The 26152-nt window shown below is 46.6% G+C and overlaps 1 protein-coding gene across 3 annotated transcripts; it reads right to left on the minus strand.

Annotated features, from left to right (window-relative positions):
• Rnase1 (ribonuclease A family member 1, pancreatic) lies at positions 1–26152 on the minus strand. 3 transcript variants are annotated; one of them, XM_057786503.1, is made up of 3 exons: positions 24055–26152; positions 6742–6850; positions 1–573 (listed from the first exon to the last, which is right to left on the minus strand). In XM_057786503.1, the coding sequence occupies exon 3, from the start codon at positions 548–550 to the stop codon at positions 104–106; it is 447 nt and encodes a 148-aa protein (XP_057642486.1). In that variant the 5' UTR covers positions 551–573; positions 6742–6850; positions 24055–26152; the 3' UTR covers positions 1–103. The 3 variants fall into 3 exon arrangements, with proteins under 3 accessions (XP_057642486.1, XP_057642487.1, XP_057642488.1); XM_057786504.1 differs by lacking the exon at positions 24055–26152 and adding an exon at positions 14044–14074; XM_057786505.1 differs by lacking the exons at positions 6742–6850; positions 24055–26152 and adding an exon at positions 1218–1262.

Genomic DNA, 26152 nt, shown 5'->3' on the forward strand with positions numbered 1-26152 from the left:
GGGACTATTTCTTTCTGGGAAAAAATGAGAACGGGAGGGGCAGGTACTGGCTTGATGAGGTGGGGAGACAGGGACATCTGACTGCTTTGGCCTAGGTGAAGCCCTACACAGAAGCATCGAAGTGGACCGGCACAAAGGGGTTCCCTTCGCAGGCTATGATGATGTGCTTCTGCAGCTGATTGGTCTGGTAGTCGCAATTGGGGTACTTGGAGTTGCCCTTCAGACGGCAGTCAGTGATGTGCAGGGCGGAGTGGCTCTTGTAGCAGTTAGAATTCCCGTTCTTGCAGGTGACATTTTCCTGGGAGCAGACAGCGTGGACAGCTGCCTGGGGTTCGTGCACAAAGGTGTTTACAGGCTTGCAGTATCCCTGGGTCATATTCCGGCGCTTCATCATCTGGTTGCAGTAGGTGGCACTGCTGGAGGAGCCGGTTGAGTCCATGTGCTGCCGCTCAAACTTCTGGGCAGAAGTTTCCTTGCCCAGCGAAGACTGGACCCATCCAAACACCAGGACAAGCAATGGGAGCAGGATGAGGGACTTCTGCAGAGCCATTGTAGCGTTGCTGCTCTGAGGACCTTGACAAGAAAAGGAAGAGAGAAAAGAACACTCTCAGAAGAGTTGCAGCCTCCACCTTGGCCTCCCCAGGACACTCCCCTCACCTCAGCCACTTTGGGTGAGCCTGGAAGATTACCCTTTCTGAGAGATCATGCAAATACCAACACTGTTTTATTTCATTACTTACTGAAGAAAAGTCATTCTTTTCTCTAGGTGGTGGGCTGTGTCACCTAAATTCTTGGCAGTATTCTGAATACTGGAGTTTCTTTTGTATAAAACACATTTGAAATAGAACACATTTGTACACGTGTTCAAATGGCTGGTCAGAAGGTCTTTCTGAATATGTAGTGAGCTAAATTGTATTCCCGAGTCACCCTGACACCCAGGACTGTGGTTGATAGCCTTACAGTACAGGAGAACTTGGTCCAGGGCCTGAGGGATTGAGTTGTATTTTAGAGACACATACTTCCTTCCCCACCCTGGGTACTCTGTCCTTCCCACCCCATGAGTTAGTTCTTACACCTATCTATGCCCTGCCTTCCCCCTGATTCCCTCTAGTTTTTTGCCTGGTCCAGCTTTTCTGAATTGGTATCAGTCAAAAGTGACTGGCCTCAACTCTCTCAGTTCTAACTGTTAACGCAGAAATAGTCTCTGGGCCACTTACCTAAACTTTGAGTTTGAAGTTCGGGACAAATTGGAAGCTAGTTTCTGCAGCCACTCAGTCCCTGTGGTGTGGAGCTTAAATGGGTTACAAAGGGGTTGGCTTCCAAGAAAAACAGGAGAAGTAAATCTTGGCTAATTTTACCTGACTGATAAAAACAAGGGCATTGTAAGCTTGGATGGGAAAAGCCCCAGGGCTGCCAAGGAAATAGAGAACGCAGTTTGAACCTCAGGTGCTGATTCCCAAGGGGCAGCAGGGCAAGCCACTGGGACAATGGCACGCACGCTTTGCAGTCCTTCACAGAGCCCTTGTAACCTGTGAGCATGTGTTTGTGCCAATTTCAACCTGGAGATTTGAAAGGCCACATAGCCATCCTGGGAATCACCGAGAGGGAAGCCCCTCGCCATACTGAATGGAGCCAGATTGATGGTAGCCAGGATTCCAGGCCTCCCAACAGTGCTTTTCTTGGGGGAGAAAGAAGGAATAAGCTGTCTGCAGGTGAAGGGTTCTGGTGTTGGTAGAGCTGTAAGGAGGCTGGTGTTGGTGGAGGTTGTGGCAATCTCACCAAGCCAGGCTCAGACACTCATCCTCAGTAGATCAGTCAAAGAGACAAACAATAGCAAAAAGCAGAGAAAGGTAATGTGGCCAATGTGGCATATTGGGAAAAGGAATAAATGGAGTCCGGTGACCCCAAGTCCATCTACAGGGTCTTCACACAAACTTTTTAGGCTTACATGGAAGACGAGAGGTATCCACAGATAAGCAGTCCAGATCAAAGTGCGGCCCCTCTCATCCCTGACTTATCACTGTCCTGCAAGGTGGCCTGACAAGTTATCTCTCTCAAGGAGACAACGCTCGCTCGCTCTGGCTACCACACGACCCCACCCGACATTCTCTTTTGCCAGCATGAGACTGCTGGGGAGATTATTTTTCTTGTCATCATTTGTTTGAACAGGTTCAGTTTTTTATTAAACATGCTAACAAAAGAGGCATAGTTAAAAAGACCAAAGCCCACGCTTCTTCTTCCTTCCTTCCTTCCTTCCTTCTCTGCTTCCACTTTCTTCTCAGCAACGGCAGCAACAGTAGAAGGGGCCGAGCAGCCCCCATGCCGCAGGTAAGTCTTCCAATGTTGATCCTGGACAGGGCCTTTGCGAACAATCTGGGCCAGAAAGGTTCAACGTTGACACAGCTGTTCCCCGTCCATCACCTCGGCTCCCAGATGTCGACAACAGTGCAGACTGCCAGCATGGTGCTAGTCACCGGAAGAACGAGAGCCTCACTCCAAAGCTGCTTTAGCTTCCTCAAAGCCAATCACCTTGGCAGCAGCTGAGGAAAACTTGGGAAAGTTCTAATTTGTTGGGGTTTGTACAGATAGCTAGAGTTATCTGAAAGGAGGGAACCTCAGTTGAGAAGACTGGAGGGCATTTTGTTTATAATGATCCAGCCCCTGAACTGGCGGTCCGGGTTCTATAAGAAAGAAGGCTGAGCAAGCCATGGTGAATGAAGAGTCCAAGAATAAGAACATAGAAATAAAGGTTTTAGAAATAGGAATGTAGGAATATAGAAAATTGTAAGCCCAAATACATTTTGGGAGGAAAAAAAATAAGCTGGCAGCCACTGTTAGCCTCGAGGGTAGACACCCTGGCAGCCTCTCCTGCCTCCCAGCTTCGCAGCTAGGCAGTCCCTGGGGACAAAGGTGAGCTTCTACTTTTGCCTCTGTGGGACCCTCTGCTTCTTTCACTATCCCCCTGCGTGACTCTACTCTTTGCTTTGAATTCTTTCAGGGACAATGAAAAGCATCTGTGTCAGCCACAGGCTTCGGCAAACATCCTAAGTTAACACTCTAATGTCCTATAACCGGAAGTTGTACAACTTACAAAGTAATGTGACTTTAAGCCTGACCTCAAGGCTACAAAAGCTCTTTGACCCACACCTGGCGCTTGGTTTTGCGATAAGACGAGGCCCCAAACCAGCCCCCATGGCCACAGCTACGGAAGCCTGATCTCTGGCTGTGGTCACAGCTATAGCTGAGAAGCTTTGTGTGCCCACGGTAATTTCTTTTCTTTTTCTGTTTGCTTCTGGTTTAATAGATTTTTTGGATTGTGGCCCCATCGTTTGCATGACCCTCCCAGATCCAACAATGCACAAGCCAATAAGCAGCTCCCCTCCATGGCCTCCACATCAGCTCCTGTCTCCTGGTCCCTGCCCTGCTTAAGTTCCGGACCTGACTTCTTGTCATGATGAACTGTGATGTGGACCTGGTGTTTCACCGAAGCAGCAGGAGCCCTCACTGAGACAGGGTCCATTGTCTCACCAGTCTGGTGGCCGATGAGAGGGTCACAACTGTCTTTCTTTGGAATATCTTCCAGATAGTTACAGGAGGTTTGGAAAAGAGAGGGAAGACTGTCTGAGCAGGGAGAGACTTCCGGGGGCAAGCTCTGTCACTTCTGGCCACTTCCCGCTGTCTTCCACCATGATCTGGGATATTCAATATTCCGTTCCTACAGAGCAGAAATAAAGCTAACCAAGCTCCCCTCCTCTCCTAGGCGGGCGTGTTCTGCCTGTAAACAAAAGGTTTCTTCGAAGGCTTCTAAGGTGTACAGATCAAAGAGTTCGGAGTACCAAGGCGTGGGAGATGATTCCCTTCGCCTGGACCTGGTGTCGTGCGATGGGACGCTTTAAAAGCCCTACCCAGCCTCACTTTGGGACTGAGTTCTTTGGGGCAGGGAAGCAGCCTGCTTTCTATTCTGACCTTGGACTTTTGCATGCCTGCTTCAGCCTCTGAGTGACCCTACCACACCTCATTCACGTGGGGCTAAAGCTGGAGACCAGGGCTTCATGCGTGCAAGGCAAACACTATCAACTACACTCCCAGTCCCAGAAGAAAAATTTCTTCAATAAAGAAACTTAAGATTGTTTTTCATGTGTTGCCCAAATAAGTCAGCATCCCTAGGATCTAGGGGCCGCTGTAGTGGGAATGATGAAGATCTGATGAGGCTCTAGGAGCCGCTGTAGTGGGAATGACGAAGATCTGATGAGGCACGAGCCTGGTTTTCGTGTTCTGGTAGCTTATGCACTTCTGCCTACATAAGCCAAGGGATCACCAGACTAAAGTGAAGTACACACGACTTAATTTGGTTGCAAAGTAGATTTTTCAAATTAGAAAATCAAATTAGGCCAGTACTCAGATCTGCCTCCCCATTGGTGGGTGGGGAATGAGAGCGGGGAAGATGCTCGGTGATGGGATAGCCAAGGGGAAGAACTTTTGTCCCAGGGCAGAGAGCATCGTCACTCTCCACAGGTAGCAGGCTTCTTTTGGCACCAGATGTATAAACCGAGGATTTCAGCACCGTATTATAAACTGAGGACGTGGCTGCTCCGAGGTCTGGTTGAGGGGAGGTTTTGGTGGTAGCTGTGTGAGAGAGAACAGCCAAAGGCATCAGCAAGAGTCCAGAAGAAGTAGTAGACCAAACTGGGCCAGAAGGAGTGGGTGAGAGAGGAAGAGACAGAGACAACTGAGAAAAAGGGCAGAAGAGAGAGAGTGGCACAGTTACATGAGAAGGAAGTGGAGCCACGAACTGGAGACGTAGGGTAGTGGGGGGGCGAGGGGAACAGGTGGCTGTGATGCCGAGTGACCTGGAGGTCAGCTTGCACTGATACACTTGAGTGACCCTGGAGGTCAGCTTGCACTGATACACTTGAGTGACCCTGGAGGTCAGCTTGCACTGATACACTTGAGTGACCCTGGAGGTCAATTTGCACTTTGATACGCTAATAAGCACACAGATAGCCATTTGTCCCTTCTGACAGTGATGAGGAAATTACTTCTTTGGTAGAGGGAAATGGGTCCCAGAACTGGGGGAGTAGAGCTTCCATTGAACCTGACATTCTGGATTTTGAGCCATACCCATTTTTTAAAAGTGTGTGTTTGTGTGCGCGTGTGATGTGTGAGTGTGCATGAGGGCACGAGAGAAGATGCCGGAAACTAGGCTCCTTTGTAGTAGAAAGTGTTCGTAAGTGCTGAGTGACTTCTCCAGCTACAAGAGGGTGAAAACCTGACATCTATCTGACTTTGTGTGTTTTGTTCATTGAGATAGAATTTCACTATGTAGACCAGAGATTCATCTGCCTGTTTCTGAGTGCTGAGACTAAACCATGCACAACCATATCTGGCCTGCTTTGATGATGATGATGATGATGATGATTGTATTAAAAGGGTACAGTAAAGAGAGCACTGTAATGGTCACTCTATTGGGGGAAGTTTCTTTTTTATGGATAAGACAGAGAAAATATACAGAGACATCTGGAAGAATCCCAAAACACACAGGATATGGCTGGGACTAGGGAAGTGAGACAGCAGCGATCAGCACAAGAAAGAACAGTAGAGAACAGTGTGCTAAAGGGAGGAAGAGTGGCTGGGTGGAGGGAAACCCCTCTGCTGGAGCATGGGCTGTGATGTGCAGCCATAAGTATTTGTCAATGGAAAACCACATGGCCCTTCTGCCAGGGGCAAGGGAAGTGACTCCTTTCGGCACACAGAACTTATTTCACAAGTGCCTTCAGAGTGTTGGCTTTTATCTCCTTCTATAGCCCAGCTTGAACTCATTTCTGGATATACGCACTGCCTGAGGTCTAGCAATGATGATCTTTACTGTTTGTGTGTCTGTGCACTCCAGAGGGTAAATCTCTGAAGGTGATCAGAAGTCACTATAAAATACCCACATTTAGCCCTGGTTTGAAGAGACAAGGATGAACAAAGTACATAAGACCCTTCACTTAAAATCCTCCCCGGTGCTCAAAGGCAGCTGTTCAGCTATCAAGCTGAATCAAGTGGGTATTTCTGAAGGAGTTCGAACACACCATCTCAAATAAACCACTCTGTCATGCTCATCATTACTGTGAATTAAAGGCACCTGAAAACCAGCAAGTAAAGAAAGGCATCTGACCTTCCCCAAGAGCAGGCGGGAAATTCTGTGTTGGGATAGAAGGAGAAATTCTTACAGTCAGAGATGCCAGCTGAGGATGAGAAAAGTCTACAAGGCCAACCCTGTTAAGGCAGCTCTTATCTTCTCATCCCCTTTCCCACGTAGCTGACTCAGCTCCAACCCCTTTGTTTGCTTCTCACAGTGTACCTGTGCTTGCTCTTGCTGAGACTAACGATGATGATCTTTACTGTTTGTGTGTATGTGCCCTTGAGAGGATAAATCTCTGAAGATAATCAGAAGCCACTATAAAATAGCCACATTTAGTCCCTGATTTTGAAAAGCAAGGAAAATGTTGTGTGTGATGCACCTCGGGTGTGTGGGTTCACGCAGGTCGGTGGAATGAAGACTCATAGACACTTGTGGAGAATGGATTTAGCCTTTGCAGCCACAGGGGTCCTTACCTCAGTGGGGTGGACTGAAGAACTTTCCCTTAGCCCTTTGGCATTTTTATTTTTCCCTATGTTTACACTTTCGCTAGTAGATTTCCATATCACAAAACAACTGAATGAAACTCCAGAAAATACAATGTCAAGTGCAAATACCTGATTCATGAGGTACCACAATTTTCTGGTTTCCTCAACCAAGTTTTGCATAGGCTTTGTATCCATGGGAAACTCTCAGACAAGATTCACACAGGGCAACAAAAGGTACCTGTAACACAAAAGATGGATTAGGGTGTCATCTCCTGAGCCAGGCCTGGTGTGGTCCAGCGGGGGTTCATGGCTAGCAGGTGTAGCTTGCTCTCCCTCTGTGCCAGGCCAGCAGGACACTGTGCCACAGACAGTGTGTGCATAACCCTTCACTCAGGTCCCTGGTGCTCAAAGATGATCTGGTCCATACTCAAACTCTCTGTCAAGTAGAACTCTCTCTCTCTCCTTCTCTCCCCTCCCTCTCCCCTCTCTTTCTCTCTCTCTCTTTCTCTCTCTGTGTATGCTTATCTGACATTTACTGCAGCAACTGAGAAACAAAACTGTTTCCTCTTCTGTGTTACGCAAATGTCTCCATGAAACTCAGATGGGCTTGATAGAACAATCTTAAATCAACACTGGTGCAAACAGACAAAGCACTTTTTGTCATAGTCTGCACAGGAGGAACATGGCCAAGAATTCATCCTTTGGACACCTTCTGACACCACTGCAGCTCCTGCCTTCCAGAGAAACACAAATATGTTTTAAGTGTGGTATGTTTATTTCAGGACAATTTGAAGAATTCTCTTTCCAAAAAGCTACAACTTTTACAGCCCCTAAAAGAAAATTATACTGTCTTTACTATGCATAAATGTCCAGACAAAACTCTGCAAGGCCTGCAGGAACCCATAAGCTCCTTTGTACAAAGACGGTTCCTTTTTTTTTTTCTCAAACAAGTCACAACAATGCTTGGAGACAACATGCTATTCCCTCTTGGGGGCATACATTTAGAAATTTCACCTCTAATACTGGACTCTACCTTATGGCATGCAGACATGTCAAAATACTACATGTAATACACCTATCCTGTCACTAACGGTTAAGGCCACCTTTGCCATGACATCGTTCTAAACATCCTCATCATGATTTTCAGCCTGGGAGATTTTGTCTGAGAAAAATCAGAGAAAAACTGCTCTTGAATGTCACTGGAACAGCCTTGATCAGATTTATTACGAACAAACACGGAGGTGAATTCTCCAAGCACTCAACCCTTAGATTCATGTTTCACAGCAAAGAAGTGATTCAGAATTCCACGTGGTTGGAGGGCCATGGCTTTGCCATTGCTGATACTGTTTGTGGTACTCAGATAAAAACAAACAAACAAGGGTGCTCAGAAGTCAGTAACACTGCTGGTCTCAAGAGGGCCAGGCTGGGGTTCTAGTCCCGAAACCTTCATGGCAGCTCACACTGCCCGTAGCCAGCCCCACAAAATCCAGCACCTTCTTGTGGCCTTGAAGACCCTGCACACATGTGGTGTACAAACATAAATGCAGGTAAAACACCCAGACACATAAAAATGGGTGAATAATAAACAAACCTTAAAGGAAGAGCTGTTTGTCCAGGCAGGGGGTGCTTGCCCATAACTAGCATTGGGAGACAGGAGGAGAAGACTTGCCAACTTTAGTTACATCATGAATTTGAGACCAACAATGGCAACAAACAACATGTAACCTGTCTCAAATTAAAAAAAAAAAAGCCATTTGTATCTCTAGTGCTGGTCATGATGGCCAGTGAGGCTGGGGCTTTTGATTCTGAAGCATCTCGGAAAGACTATTGGTTCGTCTTGTTTGGGTGACGGCAGTCATTATCTAGAATCCAAATATGTCTATGCAAACACTGTCCTGTGATGAGAATGACACCACAGGAAGATGAAGACTTTTCGATACGGTTCGCTATCAGGATGACCGAACAACCTGAGCAACGGCACAAGGAGTTGAGGGGCGTCTCCATCTTAAAGTCCCTCTGCACTGAGAATCACTGCTCCTCCTCCATCCCTCACTGTCCTAACAGTGAAAGAATTTGGGGTACATACAAGAGCTGATTCCCAGTTATGTGTAAGAACTGACGAGTCTAAAGCATCTAGGGTTGTATAAGGAGAAAGAAAGGGAAGGCATCTAGGGGTGTGAGGAGTAAGGGAGGGGATGCAGGGGTGTGAGGAGTAAGGGAGGGAATGCAGGGGTGTGAGGAGTAAGGGAGAGATTGCAGGGGTGTGAGGAGTAAGGGAGGGATTGCAGGGGTGTGAGGAGTAAGGGAGGGATTGCAGGGGTGTGAGGAGTAAGGGAGGGATTGCTGGGGTGTGAGGGGTAAGGGAGGGGATTACAGGGGTGTGAGGAGTAAGGGAGGGGATTGCAGGGATGTGAGGGGTAAGGCAACAACTTCAGCAAAGCTGGGCTTTCTCTTGAGGACTCAGCTTCTCCTTTCTGAGGTTCTTTCCCATGTCTGCTGTACCCTCCCTACACCCTCCCCTCTCCCCTTTTCTCTCTCCTCTCTCACTCTCTCTTTGCAAAAATTCAGATGGTTTACAGCACAGTCAACCTGAATCTTCATTCTGACTCTTCCTTCCAAGAGTAGAATAGCATGCTTATGTCCTATTGACAGACTTGATCCACTGAGAAGAATATAGATTGGCCATTTTCTGTGAAAGAGAGAAGCATTTCTGTATCTCCCAAAGCTCTCCGAGGAGACATGATGAGTCTGAGTGAGGCAGGAGGAATGAGGGGGACAGCACACTTGTAGGCAGGTCAGAAGCAAGGGGTGGATCCCAGTGGTTCTGACAAGCAGACAACCTACTTCAGCAACATGGAGGTTGTCATTCTTCTCGATTACTCCCGTTTTAAAGGACTTCCCACGTCTCCTCTTGCCCCTCTCCACCCCTGCATGAGCTATAAGAAAAGGTGGTTGAGATGGCCAAGTCCTTGGCTGAGGTCAAGCAGGCACAGCCTACTTTCCAGATGGTTGCCCTGTGCCTGTGAGTCCAGCAGGTGCGGACAGCAGCCTGGTCTCCAGAACACACAGGACCTATCTCTTAGCCCCGCCTCTCACATGTCAGCTTTCTTCAGTCCCAGGCTGGAGGCTCCAAGGGCTGTGAAAGGCTGGTTTCTGCTCTGCTGCCAGGCCTGTCTAGCTCTGGGGCTGCCTTGGTCACCAGTCTCCTCCTGTGCAGCGGGAAGACATTTCATCACTTGAGTTCAGAGGTCAATGTTTGTCTTTAGCGTGCTGCGCTTGTTTTGTAAGACAGTCACGACATTTCTAGACTGGGTTACATTTTCTATTTGTCAGCAGCATCCATCCAGTCTCATGCAGAAACTTGATATTTTTAAATGTGCAGTGCCCAGGATCAGTGCTTGTCCTTTTAACCCTTTTCTGTCCAAATTCCCCTGTCTTTGTCACTAAAATTCAATCTAGTTGCATGGGTGTTATTTCCAGGAAAGTCCCCAGCTTCCCCCCGTCTGCGTTTGTTTCCTTAGGAAACCTGGGTTTATCTCTAGTTTCCATGGAGGTCTAGTTGTACAGTGCATGGAATTCTCAACCTTAGTGAGTCTAACATTTTGAATTTAGTTGCTTCTCAGGAGAGATACGAGGTGGCTCCAGGCTGCCGGCACCTCCCCATCCTGCTTTCTCAGAGACGGCTTCTTTCACACGGAAATCTTTGGAGGTGGCTGTGCAGCTTGGGACAGAATCACTGCCACCTTTTCTGGATGGAAATGTGGGCGTAGATGGGGAAAATTTCCCTACGGTGAGTGAAAGAGACCTGGGAACAACCAGGTTGAAACAGAGAGCCACGTCTTTTTCTTCTGGCATGCTGGATAATATGTTCTCGATTTAGGAAAACTTAGGACCCATAAAAGTGGGAAAGGACAAGTGGTGAATGCGCCTTGTCCTTGGGACTGAAGAAAGCTGACATGTGAGAGGCGGGGCTAGGAGATAGGTCCTGTGTGTTCTGGAGACCAGGCTGCTGTCCGCACCTGCTGGACTCACAGGCACAGGGCAACCATCTGGAAAGTAGGCTGTGCCTGCTTGACCTCAGCCAAGGACTTGGCCATCTCAACCACCTTTTCTCATAGCTCATGCAGGGGTGGAGAGGGGCAAGAGGAGACGTGGGAAGTCCTTTAAAATGGGAGTAATCGAGAAGAATGACAACCTCCATGTTGCTGAAGTAGGTTGTCTGCTTCTGTCAGGACCTCTGGGATCCACCCCTTGCTTCTGACCTGCCTACAAGTGTGCTGTCCCCCTCATTCCTCCTGCCTCACTCAGACTCATCATGTCTCCTCAGAGAGCTTTGGGAGATAAAGAAATGCTTCTCTCTCTTTCACAGAAAACATACATGCAGGCAAAACACAGAAGGGGGAAGGAAAGAAAGAAGGAAGTAGGAAGAGAGGGAGGGGGGAGGGAGGGAGGGAGGGAGGGAGGGAGGGAGGGAGGGAGGGAGGGAGGGAGGCAAACAGCCCCTGGGAAGACAGCTTCTGCCCGCATATCACTTTGCTTCCAAGAGCCTCCACGTGGTGGCTCCATCAGGAAGCTGGGCTGTGAGGATGGTTGGCCGACCTTGAGGCCCACACCTTCCGAGTCCTGCTGGCCTTGGATTCAGCACTAGGGCGTTGACAGGGAACTCAGTGGGGCTTCTTTTCTTGCAAAAGGAATGGAAGACACCGTCAAGGGAGAAACCATGACGTGAGGGAGTCTATGCAGAGTTCAACCTGTCTAGTTTGGAGGACGGGTCTCACGGCAACCCACGTATCAACCACTAACTTGGCCTACTGTGGGACCTCGGTTGGACTCATTTTCTCATTTCCTCCCTGATGGTGATTCTCACCTCTTTAAAAAGGCCAGTCCTTGCTGCTGCTATGTGATCTACTTCTTCTGTCTGAGTCAAATCTCAAAACCTTTCTCTCTCTCCCCCACCTCCTGTTAAAATATAGGTTTGAGCCGGGCAGTGGTGGCACACGACTCAAGTTCCAGCACTCAAGTGAGTTCAAGGCCAGCTTGGTCTACAGAGCAAGTTCCAGGATAGGCTCCAAAGCTACACAGACAAACCCTGTCTTGAAAAACCAAAGGCAAAAACAAAACAAAACAGATTTTCAGTCACAATAAGAGAGACCAACCACCATTCTGAATGGAGTTTCTGGACGGGGCAGAACTCTGCTCTTGCTGAGGGAAGCTCTGCTCTTGCTGAGGGGGGAACTGTGCTCTTGCTGAGGGGTGCGCTTGATTTTTATTCTAAGCCAGGTGGTGACTGTCAGGACAGGAAGGCAGCTGCAGATCATCCTCCTGTCGCTGGTTTTCAAAGCATCGTCTGCACAGAGGAAATGAAGGGTAGAGGAAGGAGCCAGCAACTTTTGTTGTTTAAGTTCTGAGAATGCAGCTGGGCCTTTGGGTAAACAAAGGTTTTACTGGATTTGAGGATGGGGAACATCTGCATTAACGTCTTTAAAGCTGAGGGAGATTCAAAAACATTTTTTCTTTTTTAATTTCTTGTCATCAACACATTTTACAGTGTTTGGTGGAAAGACGAATGGTTGATGTCTCTCACACTCCCTCCCTCTGCCCCTCCTTCCTTCCTTCCCTGTCTCTTTCTTCTTCCTGTGTTTATTTCTAATCCCCCAGGCAGGAAAGCAGAGCTCAGCAGGGTTCTGGGTTTCTCAGCAGAGCAGAACAGGGTGTCCCACATAGACCAAACTGGCTCATGTGGCCTTTGTCAGAGGGTCCTGTAGTGACCTGCAAGCCACGTGTTCTCTCTGTACCTGAGTATTGTCTTCTGCAAGCCCGTGCAACCCTTCAGCTACCCCACGCTATGCTGTCTTCAGAGACAAACCGAACAGAGACAACCTCTAAGATTATTCTCAAACATTGTTTGAAAGGAAGATGTTTGGTGTCACTTTTGTGTTAGGTTTGGAGTTATTCTTGTTTGTTTGGGTGTCTGTTTGCTGTTTGGGGCATACTAGGTGAGCCCCTATCACAGAGCTACACTGCCAGCCCCAAGGTTTTCCTCCACCGCTCTTCCTCTCAGCTATGGTGCTTGTACTTCAGCGGTAGCCTGAAGTGAGAAGACAAAGGAAGGGGGCAAGTCGTGAGAAGGCAAGGAAATAACAGACAAAGACACGTTAGTAAGGGCTAGCCTTTGAGCAGGCCTCCAGGCACTGTTGGGAACATTTGACCTGAGTGAATGTGTGTTTACTGACCTTGTTAGTAAAGGACAGAGGATGTACGAGGAGAGAGTGCTGGCTGGAGCAGGGTGCCGAGCGTGCTCCCTGGGCTGGGTGTCTCCTGGGCTCTGAGCTGAGGTCAAATCACTGATGGTCTTCACATTCTGCACAGGGCTTCTGGAGACCCCTGTTGCGTGTTACAGCTCCAGGATGGAGGTCCTGTGTGAGGTGTGCCCTGCCACCACGGGTCGGGTCGTGACCCAGGCCCCAGCCCTGTGCAGTCCCTGCAGTCACTTGTGTTTAGTTCCCTTGGATTCCGGTTGACTCATCCATGTGACTGCTTGCTGCACACTTTTGACTCAAGGGCTCGTCCTCACAGCCTTGGGGCTCTACTGGCGAGGCTTCGGTGTCTGATACTGCGACCGACACTTGGTCCAGGTCCCCAGGTGCTGTGTGTGGAGAAACTGAGCTCACGTCTAATTCCAGTTCAACAGGGGTCTTTTAAAATGGTTTCTCACAAGAACTCCAATGTTGTGGAATAAATATTTGTTTAATTATATAAAGGTATATTGTTTTTGTTCATGACGCATTTGTTTAACTATGTAAAGATGGTTGCTATTTCACCTTGCCTACCTAAGGCAGCTGATTGGTCTAATAAAAAGCTGAATGACCAATAGACTGGCAGAAAAGAGACAGGCAGGGCTGGCAGGCAAAGATAAAAGGGGAGCCAGACAGCTCGGGGAGGTACAGCCAACCAGGACACGGGCAGCCAGACATGAAGCGAGCAGGATGGACGGTACGTAGCCGAGGTCAACGAGCCCTAGGGCAGCACTTGGGTTAATAGAAGTGGGCTAACTTAAGTCTAAACAGCTAGCTAGAGATAAGCCTAAGCGAAGGCCAGGCATCCGTAATTAGCACTAAGTCTCCATGTCATGACTTGGGAGCTGGCGGCCCAAGAACACCTGCTACACTCAAGTAGGTGCTGGACAGAGAGGGTTCTCCCAGCGTCTTTCCTACTCCCGCCCGTGTTGCCACGGCACCCTGGTATCTCCTCTCTGCCTCTCTATCGTGTAAAATGTTCATTACTCTAAGTTCAGTGCAGATTTCCCTGTCGTAAGCTATGGCTTCCCTTTCCTGGAAGCAGAGAGCTCCCCACACCGATCCAATGGGCGCTGGAATTTCCTGCTTTGCAGATTTCCCCGTATTACTTGGCTATGAGGCATCAACTACCTACCTGATAACCGTCACCCAGTGTCCCCTGCTTTATTCCCTAGAGATTGACGTAGAAAGGGCCTGCGTGTCCTCCATCATCTTCCCTCTTGAATTTCTTGATTTTGATGGCTAATGGTCACTAAAGTAAGAGAATGAAATTTTGAGTCAGGCATACTGGCTGTGGTGTGTAGGAGGATATTGTGTCTGCAGTTTGCTTCAACTGTCTCGAAAAAAATGAAAACTCTTAGAAGTTACAAATGTATATAAACATACAATATTTTGCAAAAATAGAAAAGTCATATTTATAAATATCTCAGTTGAGAAGTGTAAACAGAGAACGATTTTTCCTTTGAGACAGGTCACAGGAAGCCCTAGAGGTCTTAAACTCACTGTGAAGGTGAGTAGCCTTCTCTCTTGGGTAATGCATCATCAGGACAGTCCAGAACAAAGGGGCGTGAGCAAGAAGAACTTGATGCCTGTAACACAACTGGGGTGATACCTGGTGCTTGCCTCTCTGAGGGCTATAGCAAATGAAAGCAGAAGAGAAGTAACACACTAGTTCCAGGATAAGCATTAACACTAACTCCTGCTCAGTCTTGTTTGCTTGAGACAGTCTCACTGTGTAGACCAGGCTGGCCTGGAACTCACAGAGTGAGTGCTGGGATTAAAACCGTGTGCCACCGTCCCAGGGCAACACTGACTATTTAGACATAAACTGAAATCGATAACAAACCACAGTCAGCACAGACTCTGCGTGAATCGTGCTGGATTGATCCTATCTCCTGCCGTGACAAGGAACAATTAGGAAAAGGAGGGAATATTTTCCATTCCTACTGCAGCAAAGCAGTTGACAAAACCCGGGTTTTGGACTGGAGCTGTAACTCAGTTGATAGGGTGCTCACCCAGCATACACAGACCCTGGGTCCAATCCCTAGCACCACTTGAACTGGGCGTGGTGGCACATGCTTGTAATCACAGTATTGGGAGGTAAAGCCAGGGGGATCAAAAGTTCAAGTCATTCTCTGATCTGCAGCAATTTCAAGGCCAGTTTGGGCTACGTGAGAGACCCTGCCTCAAAAAATCCAGCCAGGTTTCTAAGACTACTTCCATTTGAAGGACCTGAAAACCCTCCTGTTCTGTGAATTGTTGGTTGAGGGCAATCTGGATCTCCTGTGTTGTCAGCACTAGCTGAGATATTGGCGCCAAGGTTTTTTCTGAAACTGCTATAGTCTCCAAGATAGAAATTCTACCTGGAGGCTTATAAACAAGGTCCAAGCAAGAGTAACATGATTTCACCAACCAGTGGCCCAGACAGGGAAAGACTCTGAAAAGACATGATGACGCATTACCCAAGACAGCCACTATTGTGTAGCTTGCTTCTGGAGATGAGACTATCGGTTAAACGTATTTAAACAGTTTTGAATTTTTTCTGACATGTTGACCCATCAACTTGCTTTGAGCATCAAGCAGACACCTTGGGCTGCATAGCTAATGCCCTTGTGTTTTGAAAAGCAATTGCTACCAAAGAAATTGTCAACGAATGTCAGTTATAGCCTTTGCCGAGGTGTCTGGGCTCTCGGTCAGTGCGATAGATTACTGAAGAGGTACAGCATCAGCAGCAATTCCAAGGTTAAATATAAAAGGAACTGGATGGACAGCACTCTGGTCTTGTGTTTGAGACCCTCAAAGGGAAGTACTGGAAACAGGAGTTCAAGGAGAACAGGCAGAAGTGGCATCTTTTTAAGATTAATATGCACAGGCAACTCAGTAAGTGTCCTTCCCAACAACAAACAAGCGCATCAAAGAACACCTGATTAAAAGATGGCTCCTCACCAGGCTTCGTCTTTAATCCCAGCACCCAGGAGGCAGAGGCAGGCAGATCTCTGAGTTCAAGGTCAGTCTAGTCTATCCAGTGAGCTCCAGGCCAGGGCAGCAAGCAAGCAAGGAAGGAAGCAAACAAATAAACAAACAAACTACTTCTCAAGCTGACTGATCATCTTCCACTGTAATTCTGGATCAAGAGGAAAGTGTTATGCCTGCCTCACGTGGAATCCCCAAACAGAATCACCACAGAGTGTATCTGTTTATTCTAGCTAGCTTGAACAGCAATCCAACATACCGCTGCGGCCCATGGGGGAAACAGCCTTAGGGTGAGGGAGACTTCAAGCAGGGTGGCACAAGCCTTGGCATCTGGGGATTGGGTAAAAGCATACCACTTTCAAAATCATTGGTTGGGGTATAGGGGGATTTCAAAACAGTGACTGTCAGCAGATAAGAATTTCAAAAGGGCAGCTAATCAGATACCTACAAGGACGTTTGAAGCAAGCAGCTATTGTCTGGACACCCTGGTGGGTCACTTTGGCCAGGGCAGACAGTTTCCTGAGAATGTTTATGACTTTGCTGGGCTGCGTTCACCCCCTAGTTAGATCCTGTGTAAAATGGAGTTCTTTCTCAAAATGGAGTTTGTTCTGCTTCTTCAGAAAGATTTCTGAAAAGGGAGGTAAGGTTTGAGTCAGAGGCTCAGTATCTAGAAGCAGATTGGTTTTCTTAACCTCCACATGACAGGGAATCAAAACTTCACTGGCAGAGATTTGGAAGTCGGGAGCTGCAGCAGACAGCCTAGTCCTCTGGGCGCTCGGTTCTGAAGGTGCGCGTGACATGGGGTTGACCCCTCTGTCTACTTTGCTTTGCTCTTAGTCCTTCTCCAGATGCCAGCTGTGGAATACTGCAGTGTTCAAAAGCTGTGTCCGTGGGGTTTGCTGCCTCAGAAGTGTTTGCCCTGAGGGAAAGAGGGTCCGCATTAGTAAATGTCCTGAAGGCCTCAGCTAGCTTGTTGACAAGGGACAGGATTTTCACCTCAAAGGTTTGTAGCACAGCTGTTGGTTTTTAAATACTGTCTCACTATACAAGAAGGGCTTCTGTCATCATAGCCTGCCTGTGGGTTCCTGTTGAGGTATTATAGCCCTGAACAATGGTTTCTGATCTGAAGGAGTCTATATTCTGGGCAGCTGTCCCTGGTCAACTAAGCACAGCCTGCCCCAGGGTTATACTCGCTCAAGTGCCCAACACTTCTGGGCTTACTCATTCCAAGCCAGGGTTTAAAACAATTGCCAACATTGTCTCTCCAGGGACCATGCCCCACTATAACTTCCCCAAGTCTAGGATGCAAATGCTATGGCTATATCTAAGGCTACTTCTTCCTCTTCCTTGGTAGAATAACCTTTATCATGACCTTTATCATGACCTTTATCATGACCGTTTATCACAGGGATAAATGTTTTCCCCTTGGGGACAAAAAACTAAGTATGGGCTAAAAGAAAACAGAGTGACTCCCTGTGTCACACTACAGCTCCACCATGAGATTTTTCTTTTTCTTTTCTTTTTTTCTTCTTAAATTTGATTTTATTTTGCAGGGGAGCTTCCAAGGGCAGAGGGCAGATACCAAGGGACAGGAAGATGAATAGGATCAAGATGCATGATGTAAAAGTCACAGAGAATAAATAAAAAGCTTTTCTAAAGTTATTGGCCGTTCCAGGAACAGTCCATGCCTGTATTGTACCAGTTGGCACCTTTTACCTGCTAGGCTGATAGTGTGGAACTCAGCGTCCACGCTAAGCGGGGGGCGGGGCTATTGGCAGCCTGCAGAGACAGCATCTCTGGCACTGTGAATAACAGCCAGGAAGGAGTTTCTAGCTCAGTCCCAGTTTTTCTTTCTCCATGTCCTATAACCAAAGTCTGTGGCCTCTTCAGCAATGAGATCTTACCATCTGGTTCTGGCATGCAACCAAGGCAGGAGTAATAGCTTTTATTGTTTAGCGGGGAGGCATCTGGGGCATCTCTGGCCAGCAATTCATAAGGAGTTAACCCACCCCTAACACTGAGATGATCAATTAAAAACTACATGGCTTTCGGATATCTTTCCAAATATGTAAGACCCTCAGAAGTTACCATTAAATCATCCATGTAATGAAGCCTTTTAGTGGAAAGAGGATAAAAAAAAAATCTTTGAAAGCCCCTGCCATCTCTTCCAGGCCAGTGTTAGCTGATCTCAGCTCACATTACCTACAAAATATTATATGATGAACTAGAAGTGAAGAGTTCAAAGGCTCCAGAAAATGGTGCCCCCACCCCCATGATCAGGGCATGCTGTTCTCACATGTTACATTAGCACACCGTAACCATGGCAGGTTATTACTGTATGTTAATGAGAATGAAAAATGCTGGGAATAATGGTGCATGTTTATAATCCCAGCAGAAGGATGTCACATTCCTGGCCAGTCTGAGGTTTTTAGCAAGACCCTGCCACAAAAACAAAATAAAGAAAGGTGTCCTACAAAACCAAGCACATTGCCCTGTGATGAAGCAGTGGAACTCTTTGGTGTTCACTCAGGTAAGTGGAAGGTGTGTCTACAGGCTTACGTCTGCATAGGACCTGCACGGAAGTGTTTGCTGCAGTCTGCACAAGTGGCCAAAGTGCCCACGCCAACCCCTAAGGGAGGAGAGTTATTTTGCCCATGATTTCAGAGACTCTCTCCACAGTCTTTGCCCCTGTTGGTTCTAGGCCCACAGTCAACAAAAGACAGTAGTAGGAGCAGGTAGATGAGGTGGCTAGGACTTCATGAATGACAGGAAGCAGATCACAGCAGAATGGGGTCGGAAAAGCTATAGGACCCAAGAGCACACCTTCTCCTCCACTTCTGCCTTCCCACCACCAGATTATGAGTCCATCAGGGAGTATTCCATCCAGTAGGTCAGAGCCTCAGCCTAAGAGTTTCTGGAAATGCCCTCACAGACACCTTTTACTAATCTCTTCAGTATTCCTCAATCTGATTAAGTTGACAGTCAAGATTAGCCAACACAAGCTACTTTATTTATAACAGTCGACATTTGCAAGAAATCAAGATATTCTTAAGAAATTAACTGTGGGACATCAGCATAAAACGATATGATTCACCAAGTTATGAAAATGATCCATCAAGTTATGAAAATGACCCACCAAGTTATGAAAATGATCCACCAAGTTATGAAAACATGGAATTTTTAAATGCACATCACTGAGTGAAAAAAAAGCCCATCTGAAAAAGCAAAGTGATGTATAATTTCAACTCTATGATGTTCTGGGGAAAGGCAATACTAAGGCAATATTAAACACATCAGCTTGTGGAGAAGGAGGAAAACAGGGAGGATTTCTAAAGCCGCGAGCTGGCTGCAAACAATACAATGATTGACAGCGTCACACATTCACCAGAATCACATGGCACACCGAGAGTGAGCCCTGCCTTAGATGGCAAAGGCACCAAAAGCCCATCAGTTGTAACAAATGTCCCACTCCGGTGGGGTGTGCTGATATGGGGAAAGCTGTATCGGCACTTTCTTCTCAGTTTAGCACTGAATCTAAAACCACTGAATAAAACAAAGAGCCCAGGCTGGAGAGGGGGCACGGAGGTTAAGCAGCGACCCACGTTCGGTTTCCAGCATCCACGCGGCAGTTCAGAATCATCTGTAACTCCAGTCCCAGGGGATCTGATGCCCTCGTCTGGCCTGTGTGGGTACCAGGTACATGCAGGTAAAATATTCATATACATAAAATAAAAATCAATAAATCTTTTTTTAAAGGCTACTTAAAAGGGGAGGGGAGCGTCTTTTGGTGAGATAGGTGGGTGGTTTTGTTTCTCCATTTCGTTTTTATTGCTCGCGACCAAGTTTATCCCCGTGACCTTCTCCCGCTCCCCAGTCTCTTCTCACCTCCAGTTCTTATACTTTCCACAGCACTGGAGGTGAAGATGTAGAAGCCCCATTTAGGGCTGAGGGGTTGTTGGTTTGCTTTGGTTTGCAACAACTGTGTAGTCCTGGTTTACCTAGAACTTGCTCTGTGAACCAACTTAAGGCTGGTCTCAAACTCACAGCAATCCTCCAGCCTCTGCTTCCCAAGTGCTGAGGTTATGAGCATATCCCACCATAAATAACTAAGTCTCCCTTTTTAAAACTTCTTTGCCAATGGGATACAAAGATGGCTCATCAGTTAAGGTCACTGCCCACTCTTCCAGAGGACCCCGGTTCCAGGGTATCCAACACCGTCTTCTGTGAGCATTGCCGGACATGCAGCCCAAACAACTAGACACATGAAATAAAAATAAGTCTTAAACAAACAAACAAACAAAACCTTCTTTACCGAAAGACTATGGAAATAGTCCCGGTTAAAGAGACACTGACCTGACTTAGAGGGGAAATATACCATAATATACCCTTGTTGGGCCAACTGACAAATTAGAACAAAACAATAAATTCAGAACAATATTGCATCGGTGTTGCAGCTGAATTTGCCTTTTGACTGCTCTTCTGAGTGACTTTTCGCTGTTCCCACAGTGTAGAGTGTTTTTCCCCTGCCATCCAATCCCTGGCCACTGCTGGTATTACCAACACACTTAGAACCTTCCAGAACAGCTGCCCAGGCATTTCAGCCTCATGACCTAATCCTCCTCTGAACGGGCAGAGCCTGCCTCCAGGTGTCTGTCTGCTTCCCAGCTTTGCACTCACAGGCCCTCTATACAAGGTATCACAGATCAACTACGGTGTAGTAGTACAAAGATAAAGAAATCATGACTTCATCCTTCAAGAGAATTATGGTTTTATTGTAGAGAGTCTGGCTATAAAAAAAAAAGAAGATTTTAAATATGCAGGAACAAGAGGGCACAGGACCTGTTCCAAAGCTGAGTTGCTGGCTTTTAAATGGAGGCCTGAAATACGAGCATACAGGGAGGAACCCTGGGTGGAGACTCCCTATGATACTCATCCGAGAGCAGATCACACAGAAGGCTGCTGCAGACCCTCCTGTGGGTCTTTTGTGTGACAACCATGCTCCTCACTTTTTCCTGTTCCTTCATCTGGAATGTCCCCAGAAAGGGAGGAAGTGAGGGGTGATCTCAGGAGATTCAAGGCTTTGCTGAAAATAGACGGTACTAGTTGGAGTGGTTTCAGTGTTTGCCAAGAGCAGAGAACTAAGAAGGATACTTTGATATGATTAGGGGTATGTGCACCGTCTGTGAGACTGGAACAAGCTGTCACAAGCCTGGGAAGGTCATCGAAGGGTCACAGAGCCAGAGTGTGGGTTGTGTGCTCTCCAATCAGTTCTGGAGAGGGCTTGACCCAGCCACTTTCCAATGCTTCAATGATCACTTCAAAAGACGCACAGAGGCCTTTAGTCCGTGAAGAGAAACTAAGTTTTTGTGCTTAGCCTGGGGAAACAAATTGAAGAAGAACTTTCTCCAGGTCGCTGTGCTGTGAAGGCAAATGATACCACCTCTCCCTTGGCATCTAGCAAGGAGCTTGTGACCTGCAGGCCTCACAAACTCTGCTTGAAACTGAGTGCCCTACCCAGTGTGTCACAAGGGTTACACCCACGCCAGAGGGAAGGTATGAAAAGGTACGGAATACTCAGCCTCAGAGCAAGTTATAAATGGTTCAAGAGCAGTTCTCAAGTGCGTGAGGTTATGGGGGAAACAGTCCCAAGGCCCCAGCATCTGGAGTGAGGAATGAAGTAGGCAGAATTTCCTGAGGGGGTGTGCACGCTCCTGCATGATGTGTCACAGATATCTGGGAACAGTACAGCGGATGGATTTCCTAACACTGAGCTCACAGCAACCATTCCTTCTCCTCACCAGAGCATTTCAGCGGACCCTGCGTCCTCCCTCCCCCCCCTCCTCCTTTCTTTTCTTCCTTCCCTTCCTGTGAATCATAATGATAATATCTGTATGTGACCCTCAAAGGGCTTGCAACCCATATGTTTAAGACGACCGCTCTAAAGCACCTGGTGGCATCAAGGGTTGCAGCGAGTCTTTGCTGTCCCACCAGCCAGCTCCCAAATAGTGGCATGGAAATGTACTATTAATTATGAAAGTTCGGCCTTAGCTTAGGCTTGTCCCACTAGCGCTTATAATTTTAATTAACCTGCTATTAATCTATGTTTTGCCATGTAGTTTTTTTTTTTTTACCTTTCTTTCTTTCTGTATGTGTGACTTTCTCCATGTCTAGTTGGCATCTCCTCCGCACCTCAATTGTCTTCTCCTGTTCTCTCTCTTTGGGTGTGACAGCATGCCTGCATTTAGGAGATGGATACAGGATCAAGAGTTCAAGGCCACCCTCAGTCTACAGGTCAGCCTGGGTTAGATGAGAGCTTGTCTTGGAAAATAATTAAAATTAAAAACACAAAGAACTTGGAAATTCCTACTTAAAAGGAGGGGGATGTGAACCTAACGAGAGAGAGAGAGAGAGAGAGAGAGAGAGAGAGAGAGAGAGAGAGAGAGAGAGAGAGAGAGAGAGAGAGAGAGAGAGGATTCTCGCCACATTCTAACTGGTTCTCAAGGCTTTTGAAATTGCCGTCCTAAAGCTTCCCTAACCACAGCGGCTGTACACCCGAGTGAATCAGCATCAAATGCTCCATCATGCCTCAGGGCTGCAGGACTTACCAGGATGCCTCACTCACCTGGGAATGCATTCCCAGGATGCCTCACTCACTTGGAAACGCATTCCCAGGATGCCTCACTCACTTCGGAACGGGTTCCCAGGATGCCTCGCTCACTTCGGAACCCGGTTCCCAGGATGCCTCACTCACCTGGGAACGCCTTCCCAGGATGCCTCACTCACTTCGGACTCCTGTTGTGTCCTCCCCCGCGAATTAGGGTAGAGCGTTAAATGCAGAGACCAGGCACAGAATAACAGAAAAAAGGAAAGGCAGGACTAACTGGGTTGACCAAAGAGAGGCTCTCCTGGAGACCAGTCCAAGGCGAAATGCCGACTGATGCAGGCTGATGTGGGGAATTCTGGAAGAGCCAACTGCTCTACTTAGTTCTTTTGTCAGTTTCACACAAATTAGAGTTATTTCAGAAGAAAAACCTTGGTTGTGAGAATGCCTTCATCCAATGACATGTAAGTAAGTTGTGGGGCATTTTCTTAATCGGTGATTGGTGTACGGGTACCCAACTCGCTGTGGGAAATGCTAACAGTTTGGGTGATATACCCGGGGTGAGGGTCTTTCAGCATCTGTCCAAATTAAATAGAAACATCCCATATTTTCATATTCCCAACTCCCGCCTTTAGCAATGGGTAGAGGGCTGGCTCTCTGGAATGTTACTACTCAGAAGGCATGGCCCTTACTCCAAACCCCAAACCCCCACCCCTACTCCCCACTTCTTTGAAACTGAAGGAGAGACATTCATTCATCACCATGAAACCAGCCCCTTCCCAACCTCATGTCCTAAACAAGGCCAGTTCTGGGAGATACAGGAGATATACACGGACCGTTCTCCTGAGGACCTCTCAATTAAACTGGGGGACACAGGAGAATATACACAGACCGTTCTCCTGAGGACCTCTCAATTAAACTGGGGGACACAGGAGAATATACACAGACCGTTCTCCTGAGGACTTCTTAATTAAACTGAAGCTGCCACTCAGCAAAGGAAACTAGAGAAACTTCTAGGATAACAAGCATACCCTACAGCTTATGTATTTCTGCCCTTTAACCTTCTTAAAGCTCAACTCTTTATGTGTCATGGGGTAAAGCTGTAGCGAGTCCTTTTCTGTCCTGCCAACAGCTCCTAAATAATGACATGAAGACTTATTAACTATGAAAGCTTGGCTTTAGTTTAGGCTTGTTTTTAACTAGCTCATAAATTAACTAATTTCTATTCATCTGCATACTATCACATACCACCCATCCTGCTTCCTCTGTCTCCTCAAGTCTTTCTCTTGCACACTAGATTCCCCCTCCTACTTCCTCTCTCTGCCTGGAAGTCCTGCCTAGACCTTCTGCCTAGCTATTGGCTGTTCAGCTTTTGATTGCACCAATCACAGCAATCCACCTTCGCATAGTGTGCAACTATCCCACTGTAGTAGGGAGCTGTGGGCCTCTTCCCACAGCCCAGCTCCCGCATGGTTAGCTTTATACCCAAAATAACAACACACGCATTGTATTCTTTTAAACACTGCTTGACCCATTTCTATTCATGTGTGTAGCACCCAAAGATGTGCTTACCGGGAAGATTCTAGCCTACGTCCATCCTGGGTCGGAGCTTTATCGCGTTTGCTGGGGCGAGGGGAGCATAGCGTCTGCTCCAGAGAGCAGAGCTGAGTCTGAGCTCACTTCCTCTTCCTCCCAGCATTCTATTCTGTTTACTCCACCCACCTATGTTTTAACCTATGAGGGCCAAGCAGTTTCTTTATTACTTAACCAATGAAATCAACAGACTGATATGACACTCCCACATCACTTCCCCTTTTTCTGTTTAAACAAAAAAAGGAAGGCTTTAACTTTAACATAGCAAAATTACATATGACAAAACAGTTTATCTATTTTATCTTTTATCATAACAATGGAAAACTATAACTATAACTATCTATCTATTCTTCAACTCCATCAAAGACTCCAGAAGAATACAATATTACCTAAGCAAACAAAAAGTAAGCAATTTTCAAAACTCTAGAAATGACAGAGACATCTCGCTGCCTGGACAGTCACCCAAAGTTTCTCTGTACCGATGGGGCATCCATCTTCGGCCTACAGGTCCATGGTATCCAGCAGACATTTCCATGAAGCAGGAAATTTCAAAGGTAGTTCAGTCACTATCTGCTGTGTCCTGCAGAATGTCTCGCAGACTCTTTCATAAATCAGAAACCCCGAAAGACCATCTCACCTTTAGGCAAGTTCAGCAGTCCTCTCTCTGCGGGTTCTTTGTGTCCAGTTTATGCAATAGTCCAGGCAAGAGCAGTTTCTTGCCCAAATGGCTATCAAACTCCATAAGGTGCCTCTTCGATGCCCATCTTCTTTCTTCTTGAAGTAGATTGGTGCTGGCAGGAGCAGACGTGTCTCATTGTCATGAAAAACCTTAAGTTATTAAAACATTTAAAATGCCATATTCTATAATCTTTGAAAGATATGAAGAATGCCTATCTAAAATATATCTATGTACATCTAGAAAATCTAACATAACTACAAGCTTGACTATTATTAATAATTATCCATTAACAACCTACATATATTACATTTTTAAATGAACTACACAATCACAATACCTTAATCAAGATCAGAAATACATATACATATAACAAAATTGACCTTAAATCTAAATCACTAAAGCAAAATCCATATCAATGCAAATTATTCATACCTATATCATAACCCCCTTTAAATGTAAAAGAACATTTATAAACAATATATGGGAACATGGGCGCAGTTTTTTCTCTCCAAACTGCTTCCTGCTGAATGGGGGCGCTGTTAATCAAGTCTTTCATGGTATAACCTGTCTGCTAGGTTCCTCTCAGTCAGCAGTTGAGTGAAGTAATTTTTTGAAGGTGTTCACAGCAACCCTTCAGGAGGACGTGGTCCATCATACCATATTGTGATAGAAGAAATCCACAGCATCTCATCCTCTGTGAAAACAAAAGAAGAAACTCCTTTCCAAAGCATCATGTCCTTAGATTCAAATTTTAAAGTCAAGGTATTTTGAAAATATTTATCTTGGATTAGTTCAGCAGCATTTATAAACAAATATCTTTTAGCATCTGTTGCTCCTTCCTCAGCATTCAAACAATTCAAAGAGAGCATAATAGCATATAGTATCAAGATTCTCTGTGTATTTTCCATCTTTGTGCAGCTTTATTTTAACTCTATTTTGTTTACTTTTACTTTTACTTTTATTTTTTCTGTATATCTTCGTCCTGGAATAACTCTTTAGACCAGGCTGTCCTTGAACTCTCAGAGATCTGTCTGTCTCTGCCTCCCAGGCAGTGGGATTAAAGGCGTGTGCTACCACACCTTGAAGTCTCAGAGGTCAATCTCCCTCTGCCTCCAAAGTGTTGGTATTAAAGGTGTGTACTACCACACCCAACTACTCTCTTTCTTCCTTATTTTACTTTTAAGAACTTTAATTTTCAGCCTGTATATATTTTTAAACACACTGTAAATCATTTAAAGTTTTCTTTGTCTTTGAATCTCTCTTTACTGTATATCTCTCTTTTTCTGACCACATGAGTCTTTAATTTACCAAGCAGTATCAGTAGGATGAAAGCCGTGGCTTTGACAGCTGGATCCAGCCATTCCTTAGCTTTCTAGCCTCATGGCTGAGGTACCGGCT

Source organism: Chionomys nivalis, chromosome 12 (assembly GCF_950005125.1).
Source record: "Chionomys nivalis chromosome 12, mChiNiv1.1, whole genome shotgun sequence".
NCBI classification, from domain to species: Eukaryota; Metazoa; Chordata; class Mammalia; order Rodentia; family Cricetidae; genus Chionomys; species Chionomys nivalis.